The sequence below is a fragment of the Zea mays genome, chromosome 7 (assembly GCF_902167145.1).
Source record: "Zea mays cultivar B73 chromosome 7, Zm-B73-REFERENCE-NAM-5.0, whole genome shotgun sequence".
NCBI lineage: Eukaryota > Viridiplantae > Streptophyta > Magnoliopsida > Poales > Poaceae > Zea > Zea mays.
Window position 1 is genome coordinate 155137369 of NC_050102.1, and position 21482 is coordinate 155158850.

The 21482-nt window shown below is 49.6% G+C and overlaps 2 protein-coding genes across 2 annotated transcripts; both read right to left on the bottom strand.

Annotated features, from left to right (window-relative positions):
* Nucleotides 1-2569: 2569 nt before the first annotated feature.
* On the bottom strand, nucleotides 2570-6595 carry LOC118472984 (uncharacterized). The gene is made up of 3 exons (XM_035961067.1): nucleotides 4799-6595; nucleotides 4599-4717; nucleotides 2570-4488 (listed from the first exon to the last, which is right to left on the bottom strand). The coding sequence occupies exons 1-3, from the start codon at nucleotides 5889-5891 to the stop codon at nucleotides 4000-4002; spliced, it is 1701 nt and encodes a 566-aa protein (XP_035816960.1). The 5' UTR covers nucleotides 5892-6595; the 3' UTR covers nucleotides 2570-3999.
* Nucleotides 6596-6718: 123 nt separating this feature from the next.
* On the bottom strand, nucleotides 6719-21091 carry LOC103633175 (putative disease resistance protein RGA3). Its single transcript, XM_020540876.2, has 3 exons — nucleotides 20805-21091; nucleotides 19409-19729; nucleotides 6719-9786 (listed from the first exon to the last, which is right to left on the bottom strand). Exons 2-3 carry the CDS (start codon nucleotides 19694-19696, stop codon nucleotides 6829-6831), a joined length of 3246 nt encoding a protein of 1081 aa, XP_020396465.1. The 5' UTR covers nucleotides 19697-19729; nucleotides 20805-21091; the 3' UTR covers nucleotides 6719-6828.
* Nucleotides 21092-21482: the final 391 nt, after the last annotated feature.

Here is a 21482-nt window from a genome sequence, read left to right on the forward strand (position 1 = left end):
TATTGGATGCGGTGTTAGGCATTGCTGCAGCATGAGGACGTGACAAAGAAGAACATCCAGATGGCGAGCCGTATCCTGGAGATTATTGCGAGGTTTTCGCTAGATATGGATGAAAATATAATAATAGACTTTGTCCCTCGTGATATACCTTGTTTCTGAGAGATCAGCCAATAGACGAAACAATATAATAATACGCTGTATGCGGCTCCATATAGGCGGGAATTAGTTTTCTTTATTGAAAAAAGACAAGAATCAATTTACTTATCAAACAGTTTTAAAAAATGATTCTGATTTTCCAGGAGAATCAGAAGGATAAACTCCTTAGAAGGATCAAGATCTAGAGCTAAAGAATCAGAAACTAGGGATATACCAAACGGACCCTTATATATTGTAATCATGGTTACCTATCAATTCAATGTGTGATTACCCAAACAATCCACACTTTTATGGTATCAACCTTCCGCTCCTAGCTCGCCACCATGGCCGCTGCTTACTCCCCCGCAACGGTTGGCGATCCTACAGATGTTGTCGATTTAGACCATCTCCAACCATTTCTTCCGTATTTTTCCCTCTATCTGTACTTTCTATTATATTTTACTACATCACCTTAAAAGATACTCACCCTATATACATGATGTCTCCAACCATTCACCCTATTCAGCTCCACATATATACTATAATTCGGTTATTTGATATTTTTTCATCAGTTTTTGAAGTTTTAAAAAAGCATATAATATTTATACTACTACAATATGTATTGTTTTTACATTACGGTACTTAGAAAGAGTTAATATCACAAAGTAATGGAGTAATTAAAGTGTGGGAGAAGATCTAAACTCACCCCATATACAGTGGAGCTGCCTCCCCCGTATAGAGTGAGCTATGGGGGAACCGTTGGAGGGGTTTTGACCCCAAAGGTCACCCCACGTGGGGTGGGGGAAGGTATACAGGCACTCTTGGAGGTGGTCTTATGCGCTGCCGACGATCGTTGTTGTGTGCGCAAGATGTCGATGCAGGCACCGCCCGCTAGTCGAAACGGGACGCGGCCGCCACGCCGCCAACTTCAGAATGACGTTGCTCGTCATGAGCGCGCCCTGGTTGGGGCACAGCGTCGTCTCGAGGAGGAGGCCACGGGTGACGACGCCGACATTGACGTTAACGTCAACAATGTGTCTGTGCTGCACGCCCAAGTGGTAGCCATACTCAATGTGTGTGCCTCGGTGTCAACTACAGTCGACCTCATCAGGTCGTCCTCCTCCAAATTGTTTTGTCGCCTCCTCGCCCGCGAGTAGGCCCTCGCCGATTATGACCTATGCGAGGCGGCATTCTCTGTCGTTAACCACCGGGTTCGCAGGGACCTTCATGTGCTCTCATGGATCTACGGCTCTGTCTCCTCTGAGCTCTTCGATATCGTCAGTTCGTCACCACCTCCACCCTGTCCGCCCACACCGCATGGCTCGCTCTCGAGGAGCAGTAAGTCGTTAATCGACAATCGCGAAACTCAGGTCCTCCTCGTTGACATCGAATTATGCACCCTATCGCAGGGCATCCTTTCCCGCTCACGGACTCCCATGTCGAACTTGGTGAGCGGACTCCCTCGTCGAATTTGATGAGCCCATCTCCGACCGCCTCCTCGTTACCAATGTCCTCCGTGACCTCAACGACCGTTTCGCTCACACTGCCCCTACCTCAAGCGCCAGCTGCAGCTACCCTCCTTCGCCGAGGTTCACTCCGAGATCCAACTCGAGAAGCTCTCCCTGGGGCCTCCCTCCAGCGCCACACCGTCCACCGCCCCTTTTCTGTCTGCCCCCACAGCCCTCATCGCCCAGCCTGGCTCCGTGCCCCCTGCGCCGACCCTAGGCTCCAACGGGGGCGGGAGTCACCACCATCGCAAGAAGGGCACGAGCGGAGGCGGTACCGGGAGCAGCAGCACTACCAGCACCGGTAGACGTACCTGGTCTAGCTTCTGCAATCCATGGACATAATCTAGATGTGGCCGACGACGAACAGGGGGTCGCCCTCCGTCCGCTGTGCCCTCCTTGGCGGACCTGCAGCAACCACCACCATTGCTCCGGCATCCTAGCCCCTGCCCTGGTATTCTCTGAACAGAACAAGATCCTCTGCAGTCGGCCAGGATGACTTGTCTCTGCAGCAGCCATAACCAAACCGTTGGAGGGGGAAAACCGCCCCCCTCCGGTTTTGGTAAACCGATGGTTTATCGGTAAAAATGGGTAAAATCGACCGGTTTGCTCAATCTAAATCAAACTTATATCGGTTTATCGATGGAAAACCGAGGTAAACCGTCCTAAACCCTTGGTTTTCACTAAAATAAATTGGTTTTTCGTTGTTTTTACAGAAAATGGAAAATTTTGACAAGATTTATTTGTAATTTGCTCAATTCACATTGTACAATAAATATTAATTGATTCACATGACATATATTCCCCAAAATAACATACAACATACATATGCAACCATAAACTCCAATTCTCATACAACAAACAACCATCAGACTTTTCAATACTCAAATACAAGTTCTTTTAGAGTTCTCCCACGAGGACACGACACATATATTGACATGTTTCACAATACTCACGTATTCAACTCAAGTCATAGTGATAGTACTCAAACATGTTGAAAGGATCGTGATATGGTTCTAATCTATTATAGTGATAGTTCTATACAAAAGATATGGGATACATTAGCAAGAAAATAAGAACGGAAAATAAATACTTATCGACGAAGCATACTGGTGCAGGGGGAACTTGTCCATACCTATAATGTGGTCCTGGTGGATACATATGTGACAAATTTGAATATGGCGGTGCAGGGTGTCCATAGCCATACATGATCAAGGGTGATTTTGACCCTTTTTCCTTTCTTATCTGATGGATGAAGCAAAAATAACACACCGGTCTGCTTGCAGTTATATGTGCATGCATCTGGAATACTTGCACTTCTATATGCGAGAAGCTTCTTCAAACGAGCACCACCCTCTCCGCTCTTCGTTTCTCTACAATACTTGCATTTGAAACCTGTGCCAATCTTCTCCATGCTCCCAAACTATATCAGACATGTCTCTTACAAGAACAATACATAGTTGATAAAAAACATCTTCACATATATCATCTAACAGTGTCTTGACACTAAACTAGCACTTAAAGTAGGCAAAAAAATATCATCTAATAGTAAATCATCTTCACATATCGCATATAACATCTTCACATATAGATATAACAATAAATAAGACTAATACGTCTAAACTGGAACTCAATCTTAGCATTAAATTTGGTTTCCAGGCAAAAAAATGACGGTTTACCAGTGATTTTCAGTTTTTATTAAAAAATCAAAAATTTTAAATTTACAGTAAATTATGAAAAAAAACGGTGGTTAACTAAAATAGCGACTCGGTGGTTTCGATAAATCGAGCGGTTTACCGCCAAAACCGATCGAATTTGTAAACCTTGCTCTGCAGTCGCTCAATATCAGTCGTTCACTTGTATCCAACGGTGATCAGGAATCTAGGAGCTTGTGTGCTGCCCCCGACGCTGCTTGGTTTTTTCGACCCAATATCAGCACATGCCGCTTCACATATTAGCATGGTTTAAAAGGCAGCTAGGCGGAACTAGGCGCCCAGCCACTGCCTGACCGCCTAGGCGACTTAGGCGGGCGCCTAGGCGACGCCTTAGTAGCTGTTACAAACAGCTGTTACAAAATACCAATCAACCAAACAGCTGTTACAACTCATAAACTAGAAATCATCACAAATTCACAATAGCATAATAATGGATATGAAATAGCCACAAAGTAGTTTCTAAAGGAACAACAGCAAGTCACAAAATTTAAAACAACACAATACCAAATGTCCAAATCTGAAATAGCCACATAGATAGTTTGTAATGGCATAATTAATAGTAACTAGCTGCAGTTAGTAATGCAGCAAATATGCTAAATTGCTAATGCAATCTAGCAATAGCTACTCTCCCTGTCTCCCGTCGCTCAAAAATCATCATCAAACTCTCCTGGGATATTGGGTGCCTCCCCTTCTTCACCATCATTGCCACCATTAGATTCATCTTCACAATCTGTGATTTTTGCATCGTCATGTGGAACATCTTCATCTTCATCTTCATCTTCCTCTTCAGCCTCTGACATGTTTTGTGCAGCAACAGAATTTCTTCTTGAATACACATTATGGGCCCTTCTTGGTAAGTTTCGGCCACGAAGTGCTTGCGATGCTCCAATGGCATTATCCACAAGGTCCCATGTAAGGTCACACTCACACCCACGCCCACCTTCAGGGACTACATGCAAAGAATCAGCCCACTCATTGTCCCAGTTGAAGTCCTCATGAACCAATGGATCAAAGTTTTTCCCCTTCTTCTGGCATAGTTTTTGGAACCTAGCTTTCATCTTTCTGTTGTAGGAAATGAAGATAATAGAATTCAACCTCTTATGCAACAATCGGTTTCTTTTCTTTGTATGGATCTACAAAATAAGAAAAGAGAAAACACTTGGTCATTTAATCCCGAAATATTGGATACAAAAGTAGCCAAGTAGGTGGATGAGGACTTGAGGAGGCACACATAATAACTTACAAATTCAAAGGTACTCCAATTGCGTTCACAACCTGATGAAGACGCACAAAGACTCACCAAACGTCTAGCAAATCTCTGTAACTCAATAGCACGACCACCATACGAACGCCACCACTCAACTGCAATAACATCACAACAATTTAGCAAGCTACTAGCAACAACTAGTAAGTAGTAAACTAGTAACAGCCACAAACACTTACGTGGGGTCATAGTTTGTAGGTTATCTTTGGCCATCTTATTTGAAAAAGCTGCTCCTCTAAGAAACTCGTAATCCATTGCTTGAGAATTGATCTTGTCTCTAGTTTCCTCATCATCTACCATTCTTGCAAGCACATCAAGAAAGCAACCTCTTAGCTGACCAACAGTAGCATCATCATCATTTCTTATGAGAGGATGCAACTTTCCTGGGTTCAAATACATTGCAGCCCCATACAATGGGTGATCCATTTGTTTCTCCCAACGCCGTTCAATTATAGTTATGATTTTCTTGAGTAAAGTCTTCTTGCTTTGGACAGCAAAGCTTTGATTGATCTTTTCATTTGCACATTTCATCAATGCTTGGACCTCTGGCATAGCTGGCCTCTCATCTCCATCTACCACCCTAAGTACAATAAGTAGTGGCCCTGAAGCTCTAAGGCAATCTTCTACTGAATTCCAAAACTGTGTGGAGAAGACAATGTTATACACATCCAATCCAGCACTAGTCTTTGACAATCTGTTATCAGTCCAAGCTGTGCTTGCAAATAAAGCCTTCAAAGCATCCTTGTGCTTGTACAAGCTCTTCAATGTGAGAAAGGAAGTAGCAAAACGAGTGGTTGCAGGCCTCACAAGATCAGCCCCACCAGTTTTCTCTCTCATGGCAGCAAGAATTCTCCCGTGTCGGTATATGAAAGTTGTCACACGCCTTGCACGTGCAATTGGTTTCTTGAATTCCTTCAAGTTTCCTATGTCCTCCAACATTAGGTCCAAGCAATGTGCAGCACATGGACTCCAAAATAAAGTAGGAATCCTCTCCATTAGAAGCTTGCCTGCAACTTTGTAATTGGCACCATTATCAGTAACAACTTGTACAACCTTGTCTCTCCCAATCTCATCAACTTTTTTCTCAAGCAAATCAGCAAGCATGTATGCATCATGTACTTCACTAGATGCATCAACGGACTCTAAAAAATAAGTGCCCTCTGGGCTGTTCACTAAGAAGTTAATGAGATGGCGTCCCCTCCTATCAGACCATCCATCAGACATGAGTGTGCAACCATAGTGTTTCCATGCACGCTCATGTTCCTCCCTCATTGTATTTGTTGTCTTCACAGCCTCTTGTAGCAATGGCTCGCCTAGTTGGTAAGGTGTTGGAGGCTTATACCCTGAACCAAACTGTGCTGTGGCCTCAATTGCAATCTGAAACTGCCTAGCTGCTGCGGCATTGAAAGGTACACCGCACTCATAGAAGAACAAAGCGCGCAGGGAGAGGGAGAGCGCGCACAGGGAGAGGGAGAGCGCAGGGAGATTTGCCGCGCACCCAGAGCAGCAGCTGCGAGCGCGCGCAGGGAGAGGGAGAGCGCGCGCAGGGAGAGAGAGAGCGCAGGGAGATTTGCCGCCGCGTAGGGAGATTTGCCCACGGGCGCGGCGCTGAAATTTCCGCAGCGGAGAGATCGCGCGCACAGTGAAAGCCCAAAACAAAACGCGCCTAAGGCCCAGTGCAAACCCTAGCCCACTGCAAACCCTAGTCTAAGGCGTCGCCCAGAGGGAGAAAGGCGTCGCCGCGACGCCTACCGCGCCTAGGCGGACGCCATAGTCAATGGCACCTGGGCGGCGCCGACGCCTACCCAAAATTGTTGTCTGGACGCCTAGGCGACGCCTTTTAAACAATGCATATTAGAGCGCATTTTTTTTGCAACTCTTAGTGCTTATTCGATTAGGCTATCTCCAGTAGATCCTCTATCCAATCTTTTATCTTATCTCCTATTTTAAACTTATCTCTACAAACAGTGTCATTTACAGTTAGCGTCCCCTATTTTTCGTCCCCTAGTTTTCATAGTCTACTGGAGATAGTCTTAGGGGTGGATCGAAGGAGATTGTAAATCTCTTTCTAGTTAAAATTGAATAAAACAGTTAAGAAAGATGCAGTAAATGAATTTTATGATCCAACAAACAAGCCACGACAGAATTCAGAATGGCAATAGCATAGTAATCAACATTTAGGGTGCCCAAACACAGAACTCATCCGTGATCAATACTCGCTTGACAATGAAAAGATACGAGCAACAAGAAGAAGGAGAACTGTGAAAAGTATCCTCATCCATGACCGACTTGAGGATTGACCAATTGGCTCGCTGATGTTTCTGATTTCATCAGTCGAAACTACTTCATCTTGTGGAAGAATCGGCACACTGAAGCTAGCTGGGCTCAGTAAAGGGGACCGTGCAAGGCTCCTTGCGCTTCTGTGGAAGTAGCTACTGCTTTTGGCATATGAGAAGTAGAAGGAGCCATCTGGCAGATTTGCATATACGTGATCAGCATTTTGGATAATATGCCAGTATGGGGCCGTTGCAGAGGAGCAGTTATCAAGTAGCTCCTCAGTTCCAACAATCTCCAATCTCCTGAGCATGAAAGGTTTTTCTGGCTGTAGCCACTGCGGAAGCTTGGTTGAATTCTTTTCATTTGAATGCACGGTGCACAATGAGGGGACATCCTGCACAACATCCAAAAGCAAGCAAGCCACCACTTTCAGATCTTCAAGTCTTCTAAGGTTCGAGATCACCTTCAGCTTGCTGTTCTCACAAACTTCAAGTTCTTTAAGTGCAGGTATGTTCTCAATTGATTCCAGGTTGTCAGCATGATCTATATGCAAACTTCTCAATGCCGTACAATGCTTGAGCCAGGAAGGAAGTGAGTCCAGCTTGGGGCATCCAATGATCCTGAAATTCATGAGTGAAGGCATATCTATTTCTTTGAGGCCCTGCCATGACTTCAGGTTGCTCATCTTACTGATAACCAGCTGCTCCAGCTTCGGAAATGCCACCCCATCATCTAGCGTCCCACGAATTTCATGTCCAATGTGAGTTGACAAATTGGAACCATTTATTGCTAGGAATTTTAGATTCTTCATCTCACCCAGAGATGGGAGATATTGGCAATGCAAACAGCCATCAATGGTCAACTGCTCTAGATCTCGGAGATGGAATGGATCTAGCCAAGATGGGAATCCATGACCATAATAGTTTTCTAGCTTGAGAGAGACAATAGAAGGTCCTGGCTTGAGTGCTTCAAACACATCTTTAATTTTTGCTGCTCTACTAATTTCTGCCGTTCCATCATCAGTGCTGCAGCATAGTTCAAGCTCTTTGAGATCATGTTTTGCCTGTAGTGCTGATTGTACTGCATCTTCCACAATTGATGTTTTCTCTAGCCTAAGAATCTTGAGGCTTGTCAGCTTATACAAGGACCCCAGCTCTTGAAATGACCAACCATTTCTATTTTCTGAACCTCTTGAGCTTACAAGAAAACCCTGCAGACATCTGAGCTCTTTCATCATGGAGAATCCAAATTTCACTCGATTTAGTCCACATCCTGAGATGTCAAGTGTTCTCAAGTTTGTTAGGCGGCCAAGGGATTCTGGGAGAGCATTAAGACGAGTGCAATTTTTTAGAATTAAGAACTGCAACATCCTAAGTTTCTCAATGTCAGATGGAATCTCACTAACTTGGGTGTTTGCAAAGCTAAGATATCTAAGGTGCATCATGGATCCCAAACTCCTTGCAACACGGTCAATCTGTGTATCTCCTCCAAGATCTAGAACTCTTAGATGTGTGTACTTCTGAAAAATAGAATCCAGGGTCCTGTCATTTAGTGAACTCCCACACAGGATTATTGTCCTCAAGCTCTTCAACTTTCTAATACAATTTCTGATCGCCTCTGCACCTCCAGTTGTAATAGTTAAGCGGTACGGCCTCAAAGCATCACCTATGTCTTGAGGATTGCCAATAAAGTATTCATCTTGTGACTGGAGAAGTGCAAATGATCTGAAGAGATGAGGCATCTTCGTTCTCTCTGCACCATAAGTTCGATTTTCTTGCAAAAGAAGGCCCCTACCCAACAATTTGTCATAGCATTCTTTAGCTTCCTTTTCAACAGATGCGTCCTGCTGGGTCACAATAAACCCCTCCGCAATCCACTGCTGGGTGATACACTGCCGATCAATCACAGATCCCTCTGGATACAATGAGCAATAAAGAAAGCACCTTTTCAGATTATATGGCAACTCAAGGTAGCTCTTATTGATAGCATTTCTTATCGTCGAAGAAAGGCCACAGAAATCACTGGAGTAGATTCTCTCCCAGTCATCTTCTTTAAGTTCCACTTCCCTTAGATGGCATCCAATCCTCCTTATTGCCATTGGAAGACCATTGCACTTTTGCACAATTCGCCTACCAATATCTTGCATGTTTCCAGTGCTCTCATCAAGGAAAGCCATTGTACGAAGTAGCCACCAACCATCATCCTCATTCAAACCCTTCATATGGTGAATATGAACTGCTCCTGTCCTCCTCGCAACATGCTCATTCCGGGTTGTTATAAGGACTCTACTGCCAAGGCTGCCATAATGCGCTTGTTCCTTTAGCAACCCTTCCCAAACATTCTCTCCCCAGACATCATCAATGACCAGCAGATATTTATTGTCTCGTAACATTTGGCGCAGCTCTTCCAGCTGGTCTGCAGTATCTCCTTTACTCAATCTCTCACCTGACCACATTGTCATATGCCGCAAGTCTTTGGAGACATGAACCCATACCCTAATCTGAAAAAACGTTTCTGTCTTGTGGTATACCTTTCTAGCAAGAGTAGTCTTGCCAATTCCAATTGTTCCTATAATAGCAAGGAAAGGACGAATAGGAATATCATCTCGCTTTTTTTGAGGGGGAATATCATCTCCCTTTATTAGTAGTTCAATGAGATTTTCACAGTCGTTTTCCATGCCAACAATATCAGGCCCTAGAAGTGGAATGTCAAGATATGATCTTGTTTGATCTAATCTTATTTGATCCTCACTCGCCGGCCGTACATGCAGTCTCTTACCCTCTTCAATGATGCTGTCAAGTTTCTGATGCAGTTCATGTATATCACTTGCGACTATGCAGTCAATACCAACATCTCTGCAGCACTTAAAGATTGATGAAGGATTGCATTCCTATGCAGAAAGGAAATGATTTAATTCCTGGTCTGAACAGCCAAATTTGGATGCAATATGTGTGCATTTGATAAACGAACATCTAGAAATTCATTGTTTAGCTATGAATCAGCAAAGTAATCCATCAAACTGCTTCGTGGTGCATACTATTCATTTTTTTTGATAAGGAAGATTTTCATTGCATATAAAGGTTTGTACAAATCATCTCCCAGCCTCTGCATACTATTCATGAAAAGTACATTAAAGATACTAAAGTTTCCCACGGTTCATATGACATTGAGTTGTAGTTATATAATAAGTTTTTTTCTAACTTACCAACGTATTAACAATAGGGGGCCATGGAGGAAGATTTTGCTAACTAAAAAAACTCGACCTGCAGGCGTAAGGCAGCCCACGGACATTATATTAAGAAGACGACACTCGAACCTCTGTTCCACCCACACGCAACGACACCATAACCCTCGAACCTTTGTCCCACCCATATACAATGGCACCATAACCTGTGCTTTGGCATGGGGCAAACGAGGGAATTTTTTAACCCCAGCCTAAAATTTGCTCCCACGGAGAGTTGAATTCAGGACCTGAGAAGTGTTACTCAGACCACCTAACTATTGGTGATTGAAAACCTTAACCCTAACTAGGGTTGGGATGTTGTATTAATAGATAGAAACGTATATGGGCTAGGCCTAAGTCCATTACAATTAACTGGTTAAGACACACATGTCTAACACACATACACCCGCAATTGCAACTCTAAGAATTACAGATGTTGAGACTGGACCAAAACTCTGAGAACACTGTGGAGGGGAGCCCCTTGGTGAAGATGTCGGTAAATTACGAAGTGGTCGATACGCGGAGGACGCGAACATCGCCGACAACGTCACATTCGCAGACAAAGTGGAGGTTGATCTCCACGTGCTTCGTGTGCTGGTGCTACAAGGGGTTGGTGAAGAAGTAGACAACGCTGATGTTATCGAGTAGACAAGTGTGGCGCGCGTGAGGGGGCTGTGGAGCTCCTAGAGCAGCTGATGGAGCCAAGACGCCTCAGTAACGTCGTTGGCTACAACGTGATACTTAGCCTCAATGCTGGAGCGGGAGATGATAGGTTGCCGCTTCGAGGACCAGGAGACGAGGTTGGCGCTCAGGAACTCGACGTAGCCAGAGGTGGAACGACGTGTGTTGGGAAAGACGGCCCAATAAGCGTCAATGTAGACGACCAACTCAGAGGTCGAAGAGGGCTAAAGAAGAAGGTCATAGTCGAAAGTGCCTCGGAGGTAGCGAAGAATCCGCTTGGCAGTGGTTAGGTGGGCTCCCGTGAGGTGTGCATGTGAAGACACACATGCTGGACCGCGCAGGCGATGTCAGGTCAGGTGAAGCTCGATACTGCACATCGCCAACCGGGGCACCGTCGTTGTTGGAGACCTTCACATGAGTGCCAATAGACGTGAAGCAAGGCTTGTAGTTAGACATGTCATCGCGCTCCAAAATGTCGATGGCGTACTGGCTCTAATGAAGGAAGAGGCCCTAAGGGCGACGCTCCACAGTGATCCCGAGTAAGTGGTAGAGAGGGTTGAGATCTTTCATCGCGAACTCGCACTGCAAGGCGGCGATCGTGCGCTAGAGGAGGGCGGCACTGGAACCGTGAGCACGATGTCGTTGTCGTCGATGTAGAGGAGGTATATGGTGTCGTCGTCGCGTCGGAGGATGAATAGGAACATATCCGACTTGGCCTCAATGAAGATGAAGGAGAACAAGTAGGAGACGAAGTGACCATACCAGGACTGTGGTGCCTACTTGAGGATATACAAAGAGCGGCACACCATACCTAGACTGGAGTCGACGAAGCTAACAGACTGGTTGTATTACACCGTCTCGGTGTCGTGAAGGAAGGCATTCTTCACGTCTAGCTGGTAGACCGCCTAGCCTCATGAGAGGACGGTCCGAACGGTGGTGGGCTTGATGATGAGGCTGAAGGTCTCAGTAGTCCACTCTGGGCCGCTGATTGAAGCCCCAAAGGACCCAACGAGCCTTGTAGTGATCATACCATCGCCTTGAGCTTGTGACAGAAGATCCACTTGCCGGTGACCACGTTGGTGCCAGGGGAACACGGCACCAAGTCCCAGGTATGGTTGGCCAGCAGGGCTGCATACTCCTCCATAACACGACACCAGTGGGGATCGGCGAGCGCGGTACAGACAAAGGGGACATGTGAGGGAGCCAAAGCAAAGGCGGCGGTCGTGAGCACCAGCTGATCAACTGGCCAAAGAATACCGACCGATCGCCATGTGACCATCGGGTGGACGTGGTGGGGGTTGCTGGGCATGGGGCAGCACGTCAGAGGGGACCGGTGTACCAGACCACACACACCTTTGATAGACGCGAGCAGGATCAACGAAGTGAGCCGAAGGTGGTCAAAGAGGCGGGGCCGCGCGTGGCACAGTCGAAGGCAAAGGAGCCACACATGGTGCGGAAGAGGTCGCTAGGACCAGGGATAGGGGAAGAGGAGGTACTTTGACGAAATCGACATCGAGGAGTCGAGGTTGGGAGGTGGGGAGGAACCAGCAAGGGGAAAGGGATCCTCATCAAAAACATGTCGAGAGATGATGATGTGGTGGGTGAGAAGTACGAGGCACCAGTACCCCTTATGGTCAGAGGAGTACCCGAGGAAAAGGCAGTGAGTGGATCGACGCGAAAGTTTGTGGGGAGCGGTGGTGGAGGTGTTAGGATAGCAGACACAGCCAAAAACACGAAGGTGCGTATAGGAAGGGGCAATGCCGAAGAGGGTGAAGAAAGGAGTAGGATGATTGATCGCCTTGTAGGGGGTGGTTCAGAAGGTAGGTGGCAATGTGGAGGCCCTCGGTCCAGTAACAAGCAGAAAGGGAGGCCTGAAACAGAAGGGTGCAAATGATGTTGGTGATGGTGCGAGTCATGCGCTCGGCCTTGCTATTCATAGGCGAGATGTAAGGACACTGTTAGAACTGTGTTCTGTAATGGGCCTAGGCCCAACTATTCCTAATATACATTCCCCAATCCCTGTTAGGGTTGGGGCATTCTCTCCATTCTACATGGTATCACAGTTAGGGTTTTCTTTTCTTTCCTCCCACCTGGCCAGCCGCCACCACCCCCTGGTCCGCCCACATCCCTGGCCGCCGGTCTGCAGCCGCCTCCCAGGCTGCTCCTGCTCTTCCCAGCGCAACCGGCCACTCGTGGGTCCGCTTCCCCGTCCTCCGCTCTGCTGCTCGCTGCTTGTCGAGACAGCGGCTTCTCCCGGCGCGCGACAGTGCCGGGCCAACAGCCGCCGCCACCTCTGGCTAGCCGCCGCCACGTCCGCCCCTATCCTCGACCGGACGTCACCACGTCCGCCCCCGTCCCTGGCCGCCGCCGCCAAGTCTGCCCCGTCCACAGCGGTCCGGCCAGCTTCCATGTGCTTCTTCCTCAGCGCCAACCGCGCCCCCTCCCCCCCACGGCCATGACCCCGGCTCCTCAGCTGACTGCGCCCACCAGCTCTGCCCCTCTCTGGCGCCCCCCCCCACTGTCGCGATTCTGGCTCCCCGTGCTCCATGGCGCACCTCCCCCCAACATCTGCCATACCAACCGTCGTGATTACGGCTGCTGACTCGGCCCTCATCGTCGATTCCGCGCTTGGCTTCCCCTCGCCCAGCACTGCCGGTGCTACCACCGCAGCCAACGTGCGCGCCGCCGGCCTCGTCCCCTCCGGGCTTGGCCTACCGGGCTACCCGACGTGCACAGGCGTCCTCTCTGGTCTACCCTCGCCGACACGTCTTCCCAGACACCCGCCCCCTAGGTTCTCCACCACTCGGCCGCTCGTCGCCGACGCCACTTGGGCTTCCCCGACGCCCTCCACCGACTCCACGCTAGCATCTACCATCGCCGCCATCCAAGCTGCCCTGGCCGCCTCGCAGGAGCGTGAGCGCGCCGCGTCTCGCGCACTGGAACAGGAGCGCGCCCTGGCCACCACACTGACTGCCCAGATGGCCACTGCGCAGCGTCTCGTCATCGGCCCTCCTCCAGTAGCCCAGGAGACACCACCGCCCACACCAGAGGCTCCCCACGCCTCTGGACTCGACGCTGACCATATTGCCGCTCTCCACGCCCAGGCGGCCGGACTACACAACATTCGGTCCCTCGTGTCCATCGTTCTGGACCCAGCGTCCTCCCACTACCCTCGCTGGCGAGGGCAGGTCCTCCTCACCCTGCGGCGCTACGCCCTCGACGACCACGTCCTCGACGACGTCGACAGTCTGCCATCCCCGGCCTGGTCCCTGATGGACACCGTGGTCCTCTCATGGCTCCACGGAACTATAACCGTCGAGCTCCAGGACATCATCCACGACTAGGCGGACATGAGCCGTCAGGCGTGGCTCGCCCTCGAGGAACAGTTCCTCAGGAACCGGGACGCTCGTGCCCTGCACCTCGACGCCCAGTTCCACCAGTTCTCCCAGGGGGATCTCGACGTGGGGGAGTACTGCCGCCAGATGAAGGGCCTGGCGGACTCCCTCCGTGATCTCGGCGAGCCGATGGCGGACCGCACCTTGGTGCTGAACCTCCTACGTAGCCTCAGCCCCTGCTATGGTCACCTAAAGGCTCTCATCAAGCGGACTGTGCCCTTTCCCACCTTCCATGTAGTGCGGATTGAGCTTCTCCTTGAGGAGCTCACCATGGCGCACGAGGCTTCCCCGCCGGCTTCGGCCCTCTACAGCGCCACCAGTAGTACCCAGGCGTCTTCCGGGGGGCAAGCTCCCCGCACTTCGTCCACCGGGGCCCCCAATCGCGCCCCCGCTGCGACCCCTCGCCACGCCCCCACCACTTACGGCGGCCGTCGCCGTCGCAAGGGCGGTCGTGGGGGTGGCATTTCCTCACGCGGAGGTACCACCGGCCGGGGCGGCGGCCACACCTGGCCGTCATTCTACATCCCTTGGACCGGCACCATTTGCATGTGGCCGGGTCAGACTCCCGGTGCCTCTCGCCCTCTGGCGCTGGCTCTTCTGACCACGCCACCTGCCTACAGCGCGCCACCGTACGGCGCGCCACCAACTCACCCAGCACCACCTCCGCTCTAGCCTATGAGGACCTCTACCACACCACCATGGTCCCCGTTGGCTGGAAGCTGGGATGCCAACGCCCTCGCCCTCGCCTACAGCACATGGCGTTGGCTCCACCTTCCTCTGACTGGGTCATCGACTCTGGTGCCTCCTACCACACCACTCCCACTACAGGCATGCTATCTCACTCTCACCAACCTCCTTCCACACACCCTACCTCGATCGTCGTTGGCAACGGATCAACTCTTCCGATCACCTCAGTAGGTGCCTCGGTTCTCCCTGGACCGTTCTACCTCAACGACGTTCTCGTAGCCCCTCACATCACTCACAATCTCCTTTCTGTCCGTCGGTTCACCACCGACAATTCTTGTTCCATTGAGTTTGACCCCACCGGTTTTTCTGTGAAGGATCTGGCTACCAGGACCCCACTCGCCCGATGTGACAGCGTCGGGCCCCTCTACACACTCCGGGCGTCGTCCACCGGCGTGTCTCCGCCCTCCGTCCTGGTCTCCACCGCCACCTCCACCACTTGGCATCGTCGTCTCGGCCACCCAGGACCTGACGTCATGACCAAGCTCTCCAGCACTTTAGATTCTTGTAATCGGGGACATTTTGAGGGCCTTTGTCATGCTTGTCAGCTTGACCGCCATACCCGTCTCCCTTTTACTACATCTTCATCTAGGGCTGAGCAGGCTTTTGACCTGGTTCATTGTGACCTCTGGACCTCCCCTATACTCAGTCTGTCTGGATATAAATACTATTTGGTCATTTTGGATGATTTTTCCCATTTTTATGGACTTTTCCTCTTCGCTTGAAGTCCGACACGTTTCCCACTCTCACTCACTTCTTCACCTGGGTCTCCACCCAGTTCCGCCGCCCCATCCGTGCACTGCAGTGTAACAATGGCCACGAATTTGACAACCATGTCTCTCGGTCGTTCTTCCTCGCTCGTGGCGTTCAGTTGCGTCTCTCGTGCCCTTACACATCTGCCCAGAACAGTAGGGCCGAACGCATGATTCGCACCATCACCAACATGATCCGCTGCTTTCTCTTCCAGGCCTCTCTTCCTGCCCACTACTGGGTCGGGGCCCTTCACACGGCCACCCACCTCCTCAACTGCCTCCCCTCGAAGATGGTGAGCCACCCCCCACCCCCTATTTCGCCCTGTACGACACCGCCCCTTCCTACGCCCACCTCCGTGTCTTTGGTTGTGCCTGCTATCCCAACACTTCCGCTACTACCACTCACAAGCTGTCTCCACGCTCCACTCGCTGTCTCTTCCTTGGCTACTCCCCTAACCACAAGGGGTATCGCTGCCTCGAGCTCACTTCCCATCGCATCATCATCTCTCGTCACGTCGTCTTCGACGAAGATGTCTTTCCCCTTGCCGGCTCCACCCCGTCCCCCGATCTTGACTCCCTCCTGGAGTCCGATCCATGCACCCCTCCCTCCCAGGCACCTCGCCTCGCACCATTACCCGCACCTCGTGTCGCGTCCCTGCCCTCTAGCGCGGCCTCGTCGACCCTGCCTGCGCCACGTGCGGCCACGTCGACCCTGCCTGCGCCACGCGCGGCCACGTCGACCCCGCCTGCGCCACGCGCGGCCCTGCCGACCCCGTCTGCGCCACGCGCGGCCACGTCGACCCCGCCTGCGCCACGCGCGGCCATGTCGACCCCGCCTACACCCCGCGCGGCCACGTCGCCACCGCCTGCGCCTCGTACTGCATCGGTGACTCTGGCCCCGTCGATGAGCGGAACCCACTTCGCCGACCCCGCCATCGTCTACCACCGTCGCGGGAGCGCTCCTCCCTCGGCGCCCACGGACCCGGGCCCCTCGATGAACCTGCCCCAATTCGCCGACCCCGCCGTCATCTACCATCGCCGCGGGCCGGCCACGCCCGTGGTCCCTGAGCCACCGGTGTCCCACCCCATCGCCATTCACCGCGCCCTCGGGCACACTCACCCAATGGTGACTCGACGTGCTGTCGGTGTCCTTTGGCCAGTCGACAGGCTGATCCTTGCCGCCGACACGTCTGCTACACCATTGGACGCCTCCCCGTTCCCCTCCTCCGTCCGCACCGCCCTCGCTGACCCTCACTGGCGTCGGGCCATGGAGGAGGAATATGCGGCCCTGTTGGCCAACCACACCTGGGACTTGGTGCCTCGTCCTCCCGCACTAATGTGGTTACTGGCGAGTGGTTATTTCGTCACAAGCTGACTTCGGATGGCTCCCTTGACCGCTACAAGGCCCGCTGGGTCCTTCGGGGTTTCACCCAGTGCCCCGGCGTGGACTACGACGAGACCTATAGCCCCGTCGTCAAGTTCGCCACCGTCCGCGCTGTCCTCTCCCTTGCCCCCTCCCGGAACTGGGCAATCCACCAGCTCGACGTCAAGAACGCCTCATGGTACTCTGACGGAGACTGTCTACTGCAGCCAGCCCACTGGCTTCGTCGATGCCGCTAACCCGGACCTGGTCTGCCGGCTAAACCGCTCACTCTACGGCCTCAAGCAGGCGCCGCGGGCCTGGTATAGCCGCTTCGCCACCTACTTGGCCTCCATCGGCTTCGTCGAGGCCAAGTCGGACACATCCCTCTTTATCTACCGACGAGGCGAGGACCTCATCTACCTCCTCTACATCGACGACATTGTCCTCACCGCCTCTACCGCCAACCTCCTGCAGCGCACCATCATCGCCCTCTAGCGGGAGTTTGCGATGAAGGACCTGGGGCCTCTCCATCACTTCCTCGGCATCACTGCCGAACACCGGCCCTAGGGTCTCTTCCTGCATCAGCGTCAGTACGCCCTCGACATCCTGGAGCGGGCTGGCATGTCCAACTGCAAGCCCTGCTCCACGTCTGTTGACACCCAGGCGAAGCTCTCTGAAGACGACGGCCCCCGGTCGTCGACGTGGCGTCTTACCGGAGCTTGACAGGCGCACTCTAGACCTCACCTTCTCCCGGCTTGACATCGCCTACGCCGTTCAGTAGGTGTGCCTCCATATGCACACGCCACGGGAGCCCCACCTCACCGCTCTCAAGCGGATTCTGCGCTACCTACGTGGCTCACTCGACTACGATCTGCTCCTCCGACCATCACCGACATCGAAGCTCGTGGTCTACACCGACGCCGACTGGGTCGGCTGCCCCGACACACGCCGATCCACTTCCGGCTAGGCCGTATTCCTGGGCGCCAACCTCGTCTCCTGGACTACCAAGCGGCAGCCCGTCGTCTCCCGCTCCAGCGCAGAGGCTAAGTACCGCGCCGTAGCCAACGGTGTGGCGGAGGCCTCCTGGCTGCGCCAACTCCTCCACGAGCTCCATAGCCCACTCCAGCGTGCCACCCTCGTCTACTGCGACAATGTCAGCGTCGTCTACCTCTCCATCAATCACGTGCAACATCAGGTCATCAGCGCACGAAGCATGTGGAGATCGACCTGCACTTCGTCCGCGAGCGTGTCGCTGCAGGTGACGTTCGGGTTCTCAGCGTCCTCACCACGCTGCAGTTCGCCGATATCTTCACCAAGGGGTTACCGACGAGTGTATTCCTAGACTTTCGTTCCAGTCTCAACATCTGTATAGGATAGAGTTGTGACTGTGGGGGTGTTAGAACTGTGTTCTGTAATAGACCTAGGCCCAACTATTCCTAATATACATTCCCCAATCCCTGTTAGGGTTGGGGCATTCTCTCCATTCTACAGACACAACATCCATAGTTGCACGCCTTGCAAGAGAAAGAAGGCATGAGACGTGGAGTTATCGAACACAAGGCATATTTTGTTTTGACTCAGTCTTTATTGTTAAACTGTTTGGTCATAGAATAAATCATATATCACTATAAACCTAAAATAATGTGATTTTTTCAAAGAAAAATAAATTTGTGTAATTTGAAAAGTGTTGATCAGAACATGCAAAATTTAACTCTTTCCAAAGCATACACCTTGTATTTTTAAACTAAGGGAGTATAAGTTGGTTTGTAGTGTATGATGTTTAGAACAGCTCAATCAATCCTTCTTAAATTCCTAGTCAGTACCCAAATAATTTTCCAAGCACACAAGCATGTAAGGAACCAATGAGACGGTGATCCACTTAGCATTTTGTGAATCTTATGAACATTTATAGACTTGAGAGAATTTTGAGAAACTTATCAGCCAAAAATAATCACTACATTGTGTTGTCTGCAAAAAGGAAAGCAGACTACAAATAACAGCTGTTGTTTCAAGTTTTATCATGTTGCAGCTGGTTGGAATACTCCAGTAAGGATTGACGTCTATTGAAGGATATCAGCTAGCCTCAACCACATCTCTGAGCGCTCTACAGATATGTGAAGATATCAGAGGATGGCAACAACCACTAGATGAACTCTCAAAGCCAAGGAGATTCAATTGTGGCCTATGCAAGAACACATAGTTGGAGAAGCTTTGGACTTTAGCAGAACATTTTTGTCTTGGCCTCTTGGGAGTCAAGACTTCTAAGCGAATACTGAATAACAAAAGTAGAATGCAAAGATACAATCCTGAATATACAAAAGTAAAATCAAGGAAGATTCAAGACATCTGCTGACCTGCGGCTGTGATATTTGGAACTTCTCCTTTTCAATATTATATCGGTCATTTATGTCTTCAGCCTCATAAATAATTTCTCGTGACCTCTTCAGCCAATCCCTAGTAGTTTCGTTTTGCACAACTGCCTGTTCTGCATCTGTAATGATAGCTCTCATACTCTCAAGTTTTCTTGCCAGTTTGCTAATCTCGTTTCTGATGCACAAAACTTTGGCTATTTCATTACTTGCTAAATTGACAAGTGAGCTGATAACATGTTTTGTGAACTCAGACAGAATCATCTCCATCATAACTCACTAGGAAGTGTTCAAATACTATCTTCTCTGCAAGGAACAAAACTTTTTATGTTAGAAAAATAAAAATGTCATCCCCTCTTGCCGTTGACCATCGAACCATCAACCATGTGCAGATTTATCAAATATTTTTAACAACCAAACTATATGGATGCTATTTTTGAAGAAAGGGACCTCTACAATGATCATGTTCAGAAGACATAAAAACCAAATACATTTTTCCATGTTACAACTTGCTGAAGCCCCCACCTTCCCCCAAAAAAGTTTGCCTCAAAATAATCTTTCCTTGTTTGTCAGTTTACCTCAAATTTTATTTTTAAAAAAGTAGTTTGTGAAGGTAATGGCAGATGTCCACTGTGGCCCTTTGTGCTGGTGATTTTCAATAAATCACGTTATTGTTGTTGATGTACAAAAGAAAGGAACAAATCTAAGTTCCTTTGTGCTGGTGGGTTTCAATAAATTACGCACTAGATTTTCGACTTCCAAATAGTAGTGCATGTACATCATTGTTCATTTCCCCTAATACTTGATGTGCAGTCAAGCTTTCGGTGCAACCAAACTACCAAAAGTCATAAAAAATTTCTCAAGAATTTAGATGCATGTCATTATTTACTCTACTAATATATTAGTTTTCAAGTTCTAATTCATTCTATGTTAAGAGATATAAAAAATAGAAAAAATTATCATTTTGACCGAAAGGCATATATCATTTTAGTGAATCTACAACCCTCAAAGTCATTCCTTCCTTTGGATTAACCAACAATGTGCATGATCCTGCCTGCCTCTTTGGCTCCTACACTGCAAAATGGCCCAAATCACCGAACAACATGAATCATGAATGCACCTGAATTGCTCCTGAGCTCCCTCCACGATGCTACTAAATACGCAACATTGCACTCAGAACCATCAATTAAACAAAAAGTTAGATCCAACATATAACAAGGTGGCATCAAAGACTGCACCTCTTGTGCAGTTTAACAGGATGATATCATCTTAAATGCCTAATACTGCAACAGCCAACAGTGTACTCGCAATCCACATTTCCCGGAACAAATTAGATGGAAATACAAGACAACATAGCATAAAAGGATGCATCTTTTCACACCTTTTGGGGTCTTGAAGGCAGCAGCAGTCTCGCCCACCCAACCCAAACCTTGAGCTTGGGCGATGCCGCCAAAGAAAGGCAGAAGCTGTGAGCCGTTGACGGCACCAAGCTGGTAAGCTTCCTGAAAGACTGAAGGGCGCCTTGCTCGGATCAGATCTTGGGAGTACCGCCGTGCGCAATGCGGCAAGTTGGAGGGGCGTCTTCTTCGCTGTAGCTTCCCTATCCGATCGTCCCGCGGCATCGCCTGAGTTTTTAATGCTCCAGTCCTTCCTCGAGGGAGGCGTGGCCGGCGAAGATGCTAGCTGTCACGAAATTCACTAATTGACTCATTACAAAAATTCGCGGTCAACCCCCTGTACTTGATGCTTATTACTACTTTTAGTGTAACAAATCGAAATAGGACATAATTTGCTCGTAACAAATATTTTTTAGTATTTCTATCGGGCACTTTTATTACTCAGCTAGCTGGAAACATCAGCTGCAAACAAAGTTTGCATACAGTACGGGAGCATGGTTAACACATCAACATCATGCTCACCATAGCCCATTCCTGACTCTGCTAAACCATGAGCAACTCCAATACTCCATTACATTCTTGATACTCATGAACACACTTGAAGAAAGAAAAGTTTGAGCTAATTATATCTTTAATCTCCCTGACCAAAACTCTATAATGAG

Coding starts and splice junctions, on each gene's coding strand:
- LOC118472984 (XM_035961067.1), bottom strand. CDS start 5,891: ATGAGGGAGGAACATGAGCGTGCATGGAAACACTATGGTTGCACACTC. Junction 4,718..4,798: donor CCTACAAACTATGACCCCAC/GTAAGTGTTTGT, acceptor ATGTTATTGCAG/TTGAGTGGTGGCGTTCGTAT. Junction 4,489..4,598: donor ATTGGAGTACCTTTGAATTT/GTAAGTTATTAT, acceptor CTTATTTTGTAG/ATCCATACAAAGAAAAGAAA.
- LOC103633175 (XM_020540876.2), bottom strand. CDS start 19,696: ATGATGGAGATGATTCTGTCTGAGTTCACAAAACATGTTATCAGCTCA. Junction 9,787..19,408: donor TCCAAATATCACAGCCGCAG/GTCAGCAGATGT, acceptor CTTTCTGCATAG/GAATGCAATCCTTCATCAAT.